At 33.0% G+C, this 8,198-nt stretch overlaps 1 protein-coding gene across 1 annotated transcript; it reads left to right on the top strand.

The window, feature by feature from the left end:
• Window positions 1-5,424: 5,424 nt before the first annotated feature.
• Window positions 5,425-6,130, top strand: LOC111376066 (precursor of CEP16-like). Its single transcript, XM_022998994.1, has one exon. It carries the CDS (start codon window positions 5,437-5,439, stop codon window positions 5,947-5,949), a length of 513 nt encoding a protein of 170 aa, XP_022854762.1. The 5' UTR covers window positions 5,425-5,436; the 3' UTR covers window positions 5,950-6,130.
• The last annotated feature ends 2,068 nt before the right edge of the window (window positions 6,131-8,198 follow it).

Genomic DNA, 8,198 nt, shown 5'->3' with positions numbered 1-8,198 from the left:
TGTTTTCTTAAATTGAATGTGTGTTGCTCTTTCAACATCTAGTTTGATTTTGATTGTTGTAGCTATTATACAAGTTATATTCAGCTCTAAATGATGAAAATTGTAACTCTTTGGAATAATGTTTAGGAAAATCCAAGTTATTTTGCCATTAGAAATAATTGGTTCAAGGCTTCAATTGTAGCATTGCTTTACAGTATAGATTATATCTTCTATTGAAGAGTAGGCCAAGACAAAAATACAAAGTTAGATTTACTCAAATTTGGTCTAAAGCCCAAACTCAGACAATTTTTTTCATTCATTTTTTATTTTTTATTTTTTTTGTAACTCCAATTTTGGCAGAAGTACGAACTGACTAACCAAGCCGAACCAACAAGCCAAATGAATTCAGTTTGGGTTGGTTCGGTCTAACAGCTGGATTGGGTCGGTGTGCGTCGGTTTCAGGTTGGGGCCAAACTGAACCAACCCCAACCATACCCATGCCTAGTCAAAACACTTGCACAGATGGACCTGAAGGTGGGGGATAAGACAAAGGCCAACATCACCTGTGTAAGCTTTTGGAAAGTAGTCCTCTGGGAATCTCAGGATGCTACATTGCATAATGCTTCCATGAGTTCCTTCTTGTTGAACCTTTTTATCTAGAACTATCCAGATTCTGTTGTCTAAATGATAAAGGGGATGATGATCCTATAACTTCGGTTCACAAAACATATCCCGGTCTAATTCTTATAAATAGTTCATTGTCATTGCCATTGCCATTGCCATTGCCCTTTCCATTAGGCTTATTTGTTTGAGAAGCTAAATTTACGGGAGAAACCTTTCACTGGTTTTGTGGTGCCTAATAGGTTAATTGTGACAAATACAGACCTTTAATAGTTGATAGTCTTTCACCTATTTTGTGCAATGTATCGGTGGCAACTGAGACTTGTCGTATTCTTTTGATTTTACTATTTTTTTTCCCAGGAATACATTAGGGTAACAGAGATGAGTAAACTTCTCCATGTTAATCCACATTACTCCACCAGAAATCTAACAGCATTACTACTTAATAATCATTTTCCAGGCATGGTAATTGTATTTTTTTCATGTAAACAACAAAAAAAGACTCAATCTAACTAATTTTCTCAATCCATAAAATTGTACAACTAAGCTTACAATTCATTATCCATAAGTAGATTGCTTATAAACGTTGAAAATTAGTATCTTTATCCCGCTCTATTTCGATGTTTTTCTAGCCTGTTTTATGATTCTATATATCTGTTCATGTAAAACCAATAAAAAAACCAATTGCAAATTCATATTATCAACAGAAACGCAGGATACGATAAGAATTAATAGAGAGACGCAAAGAAAGAGAGAGCCTGATACTCGGAAACGAGGAGGCGGCTGCGAAAAAAAAAAAAAAAAAAAAGAGAGAAGGAAAGGACAAACTGCATTTCGCTTCTACCATAGCCTCGAACCCTACAATTTGGAAATCGTCAATCTAACCTATGGGTGGATTCAAGAGTGGGATTTGAACACCGTGATATTTTGAAATTGATGGCAAAGTGCATGTTTGGCTACGTTTAAAAAGTTAAAGGTACGGGGCTTGAATTTTTTGCGTTACAATCAAACTGCGTTACCAGTATATGAACTAATATAGGAAAATTTGCATTGTTAGTCCTCAGTCTATATGAATGTAGCAAATCTATCATCAACCTTTGGGTCGCAAAATGGACAAGGCGTTCTCAAGTTTCATACTAAAATAATGATTTTATCTAAAATTTGGCACTGATATCTTGTTTTGTTGATTGAATATTTTGAAGAAAGGTCTGAAAATATACTAGTTTATGAGCTTATGAAGAAAGTTACTTTAAGAGGTCATCTTTACATTTTGAGAGAAGAATCGATAAAAATTCACTTTTCTTTTTGAATTATCTTGGAATCAACATAGGAATATCAAATCGACAAACATATTAGTCGATGAACACTATGTGGCTAAAGTTGCTGATTTTGGTCTTTCGCAATCAAATCCTCTCGACTAATGTAAGCAATGATGTCAAAGGTAGCATCGGATATCTTGATCTTGAGTATTTCAGATGCTTCATGCTTACAACTTACACAAAATTCCAATGCGTACCCTTTTGGAGTGGTACTTCTTGAAGTACTTTGTGCAAGACCGCCCATTAACAACTTGCTTCCACGACAGCAAATCAACTTGGCTGATCGAGGAATCCCCAGGCAAAAGCTAGGGCAACAAGAGAAATTTGTGGTTCCTTTGCTCAAATCATTCAATTTAGTGAAGATGAACTATTCCACATGTATATTTTATTAGACGATGGCTGAGTAAATGCTAGTGTAAGTATACTTCCATTTGAAAATCGACGAAGCCAGATGACCGCTGACTCAAAACTCGTTTTCATCTTTGCCTCTTTAACTTCGTAGGTTAAGTGCTTGTTTCTTATTTTCTAGTACTGTTATCTCTTTTTCCATATTCAACAATTAAAAAAAATGTTTCTTATTAGAGTGTAGGCGGTGAAGATAATACGTGTAGTAGAAAGAATTAGTTTGAATGCGGTTCACATAAGATATTCCGACAGAGATAAGAATTGAACTGGATCAGACTTCACTAGTGGCCAATTCTTCTTCCATCATGGTTTGAAACTTCAGTATACACTCATATATGTTTCTTGAAAATGGACGTTTATTTTATCGTTTGATTAACTTGAACTAAAATGAAGCTCGTTACTAATCGTATGTGAAACATCTAATGGAGGCCACGTGGAGGTACCACGTTCACACATGTGGCAAACAATAAAGAAGAGATCAAGAATTGCTTTCTTGGCCAAGGCACTACTTTCGTCCAAGCTCCACAGTCAAAGTGCTCTCATCTCCTCAGCCAAATTCCTTCATACCGAGACTCTCTACAGTAGGCTTGATAAGTTATCTTTAGGCATAATTGATGTGACATTTACATTAACTAAATGTCAGGTATGTCGACCTAGGAGTGTAGGACGATTGACCATTTGTTAAATGTATTTGTCAATATAATTAATGTGAGATAGGATGATGTGACGTTTCGGTCGAACAGATGAAGCCACGTGGATCTGATCCAACGGTGACCATGTTGACTTGGACACTGTAAATTGCAGCTTTTGTAACATTAGGAAGGATGGAAAAAATAGACATGCAAGTATATGTTAGCTTCCCTCTCTTTAAATGCTCAATTAAATCATTCTTTTATTTTGTAAATTGCCTTCAATCGTGAATATCTCACCCATATATATGCATATGGATAGTTAATATCCTAATCTCTGACTGAATATCCGTTAAAGTTTTATCGAAATTTGTCTATGTGAACTTCCTCTAGGATCGACACCGATTGACACGTTTTTAGAGGTCAACAGAGCTGGTCATCCAGCATATTTGTAGAAATCTCACCATTTAAAGCAAAAGATGAATGAAGAAATATTGAATGAACATTTCTGCAAGCCATCATAATTTAGAACATTATTAGGACTAAAGTAGAACATTTTCACTACTGATGTTTTATGCATTCTTGTTTTTGTTCCAATATGCAGAGTCTATTTGAGCACAAAAGAACAAAGAAAATGAGAATCACTATAAGTATTGGCCTAAGGTGTAGTGGATTTTATGTCTTCGTTTGGTTTAACTTAACAAAAATTAATAAAAATCAAAGTCAAAATCAACAATAAATTTTTAACCACATATTCCATGGATTTCACAAATTTTCAACCACTCATGTTATTAATTTCTTTCAGAATTTACTAAAAATTTAATTTTTAGCAAAACCAAATAGGGGTTACATAAGGTTTGATTTGATCAGCTATGGGCAGTGTATGGCTGTTTTGGATGGGACTTTGTAAGATAATGTGTCTTTAACTCTTGACTTTAAGCAACCGAACGATCAAGTTGTAAGTTGGATACTTTCACATTGTACGCTTGTTTTCTTATCTTGCATTTCGTTCTCCAAAATGCTTTCGCAAGATTTTAAGTTTTTCCTTAATACAATCGAGGACTATTTTCGTGCAAGTGAGTCATTGTCATTGTCATTGTCTAAAAGTAAAAAGAAACTGCATGCGATCCTAGAAATCAATTTTGTGGGGTATCTAAGACTAATCTATTTCTTATGAGGATTTGACAAATTTTGATAGGTTAAGGAATTTCCATGGCGAGAATATTATTTAGTCAATGGTGATAGGCTCTAACATTGGGTATTTATCATTGTACACTTGTTACAATGAATTTTAAATTTGACAACCAAATTGAAGCCAAAAAAATCTATAATCAACGGAAAATTTTACATAAAGATCATACGACTAGTACTTTAACCATATTATAATAGTTCAGCCTATTGGGCATGACCTCTAGAGGGGTCCTCTCTATTGACCCTTGGCTGCATTTATACATCAAAGGGTCAAAGTCCGGGTCCTATTTAGAACACCGTGGTAAATGGGTTCCACAGATTTTACAATTCTAAATTCCACAAGTTGACTAGGGAGGTAAAACTCAAATTTTTTTCGCAATTTGGTATTTCAAACTTTTGTAAGCATGCTTTGAAACTTTTTTAATATTTGAAAGAAAAAGATTCCGAAATTGAATAAGAAAAAAGTCATTTATCAAAAAGAAAATGTTAGGTCTAAAATCTATCAAAGGAGGAACGCGTTTATCTATTTGAATATAATCTCCAAAACACTCTTAATGTACATAATTTTTATATCCACATTATTCTTAAAATACGTTTTTTTCTCTATTTTTTTCAACCACATATTTTTCAATAAAATAATATTACATGCAAATTCAAAACTTTTCATTATTTTTAAATCACATAGTCTGCATCAATTTACTATTCTAAAATGCATTCTTGAATAAAAATGTGGCTCAAACAGTTCCATAATGAGTAATTCTATCTGATCTCCTTGTATTGTAATAGAATAATGTTATATAGTTCCGTTAGGCTGAATGAAATATGAAATTAAATAATTTGTTCACTTGCTTATATCGTTTAATATTACATTAATGCCATCTAGACTAAGATTGTAACCCAGTGGGGCTAAATAACATTAGTCATTGTAGTATCTTCAAATCAAGAACCCTACACGTGTTAACTGTTAATTGGAAGACTAAATTGGACGGTCAACTTTGTATTGGAGGCCAGCATTATTATACTTGCTGAAAATTGACCAGTAATTGAAATATAGAGATTTTCCAATTTACAAAAATAAGTTGAATTTTCAAACATATGCGTGTGTTCGTGGTCTTAAAAGAGAATTGAACTACATGAAAATGAAGAATTACCATGACGAATACAACCCGTAAGAGAATCGAGTTTGAAACAAATGCTATCCAATTTAGACTCGCAATCTCTTAATTTCTTTGCTCATGAAACTTACATGCAAGTTCATTCAAAAATTCATTCAATTCCCACTCTCTCTTTGAATGATACAGCAAATGGCAGTTTCCTCCTCCCTTGCTAGTCAAAAAATTTTGCAGTATAAATTAGTCCCCACCCTAAGCTTCCAACAAAATATTAAGTACTCTCTTTATTTCTCTCTACCTTTATCTGTTTCTTGTGCAGGGCTCTCTCTTACAAAAGAAATGAAATCATTTAATTTCTTTGGTGTTCTCATCCTTATGTTGTTTTGTTCAATCCTGTTTGCAGTCGAGGCCCGTCCTCTCAATGGTGCCTCGATTTATTATCTGTCATTGAATGCTGTAAAGGCTGGTCCGAGTCCTGGCGCAGGACACAAATTTACCGATGCGAAAACACTTGGGGGAATTAAGGATTCTGGTCCGAGCCCCCCTGGCGATGGACACAAATTTACCAATGCGAAGACACTTGGGGGAATTAAGAATTCTGGTCCGAGCCCTGGTGAAGGAAACAAATTTACCAATGCTTACACACATGGAGTAGTTAAGAAATCTGGTCCAAGCCCTGGAGATGGCCACTAGTTTGCCTTGCAATTGCATGGAGCTCAATATATATCTATTCTTTAATTCCATTATTTTAATTCTTTACTGTTAGTAGTGGGACACGAAATATATTGATTTTTTAGTGTTTTACGTATAATTCTTTTTCCATGTAATGTTGAATTTTTCATTTTTATGGAATAACAAAAAGGTTTGAATTGTATTTTTCAAATCTAAATAAAGATGTTTATGTAGTTCAAAAGGAATAAAAAAAAAGTTGGATTTAATTTTAACCTAGGTACGTTTGTAAAAAATGACGTTTGAGGGTGTGAACTTGATCATCATTTTTGCCAACTAGACCACTGCAGCATTGATGCTCGTGAGGCCAAGTAAATTGAACTTCCGGAAGTAGCCAAAAGAAAGTAATTGAGAAATAGAACCACGATCTAAATTATAAAAAGGGAAAAAGAACCGGAAATTTAGGTTTTAATGTCTAAAATTAAATTTAAAAAAAGTTGGATAAAGTTGAAAAATATTATATAAAGTTATATTTTCTTAACTATTCATTAAAAAGTCACACTTCGTTACATTCTTTCTCATTGACAAATGTGGCCTCTCCAAAATTCAGCACAAACACAACCAATTTTATTTTTTATTTAAAAAAAATGATTTCTGAATTACTTTTTATTTAAGAACAGATCAGAAATTGGAAGAGAGAGAAACATCGATTCCTATTTGGGATTTTTTTGTTTAAGTATCATTTTTATTTAATAGTTGCTCTTCCATTAACAAATGTGACCTCTCTAAAATTCAAACACGACCAAAATTCCAAGAAAGATACTGATTTCTAAATTTATTCTATTGTGACTTTTTCATTACAAAATCACACTTTGTTACAATTCTCAAATCTTACTTGACCACTCTTTGTCCAATTCTCAAATCTCATGTTTGTTCATGAAACGGAGGGGGCAAAATAACATTATTCTGAAACATGATCGAACTTTGGGCCGCATCACGAAAGCTTTGTTAAATTTCAAATTGTTGCTAAAACATCACTCAACTTTGTCATGATGTAGTCTATCTATCACTCTGTAAGAATCTGCTAGTTTGTTAGGACGAAATTGCCTACGTGGCAAATGGAATTCACACATGGCACAAATTGTCGTTTAATTCTCTCAATTAGTGAGGGATTGAAAGCATTTGACAAATTTTAGTGATGGTTCAACAACATTTTTAAAGCTTAGTAAGGTTTTCGCGACAGACAAAGTTTATTTTATTTTTGGAACAAATAACCTATATCCTCATTGAATTTTTCGAAAATAATTTTTGTTATAAACTTCTCATTCGGGAGACTTTAATATTTTATTTTAAATATCCTTAACGGTTGATTTTTTTAATTTCAAATTAGTTAAATCAATATTGAGTTAGACATAAAGTTCTCAGGTTAGGTTAAGATTGAGGTTTGAACATGCCTATTTTTTAGTGCATATATAAAATATATTATAATCTTTTTCTTCATTATAATGAATTATTATAAATCAAATAAACACTAAGAGTGTGTTTGATTACATTTATTTTTCATGAAAAATATCAGTTTTTCATTCAAATTCCTACTCAAGGTGTTTGATTGCTATTTTTTTCCATGAAAAATATTTTTCAATTTTTGAAAATATGCTTAATTTTCCTTATTTTTAAGGAAAACATTCTCCTTGGGTGGAGGTGGTTTTTATTTTCCACAAAAGAAGGAAAACATTTTCATTTCTAGGTAATATTTTCCATGTCAATCAAACGTACTCTAAACATAACTTGCATAGAAGCGGTTCAAACAATTTGGGATACTTGAGAGCGCCTTTTTAGGTATAATAAACAAAAATATTTAAAAGAAAAAATGGTCACCGATGGAATCCTGACAAAAATGAATTAGGGATTATCAATATTTAAAGTTCAGTGACATTCCTATGACAAGGTTTAATTAATTTTTAAACAATCAACTCCAAAGTGTCAAACAGAAAAAAGTGAACCACCCACCATCACCATTATAAAATCTTGGGACGAGACGGTAGGGACCCTCAAGATTGAGGTTCAACCTTTATAAAATCTCGGATTACGTCAAAATATGGACTGAAACATTGTACAAGTTGGGATGAGAAACGAGAAAGGGTCAGCTATAGTGAAATTTCCAACTGATTAATAATTTAATACTAACGACCATAAGAACAAAAAGTAAATTGAAGATTTCCACCAATAATAATGCAGAAGTGATAGTAAATATGCAAATGTCAACAATAAAA

Source organism: Olea europaea, unplaced genomic scaffold (assembly GCF_002742605.1).
Source record: "Olea europaea var. sylvestris unplaced genomic scaffold, O_europaea_v1 scaffold1443, whole genome shotgun sequence".
NCBI lineage: Eukaryota > Viridiplantae > Streptophyta > Magnoliopsida > Lamiales > Oleaceae > Olea > Olea europaea.
This window is presented reverse-complemented; position numbering and strand designations above follow the sequence as displayed.

Coding starts and splice junctions, on each gene's coding strand:
- LOC111376066 (XM_022998994.1), top strand. CDS start 5,437: ATGATACAGCAAATGGCAGTTTCCTCCTCCCTTGCTAGTCAAAAAATT.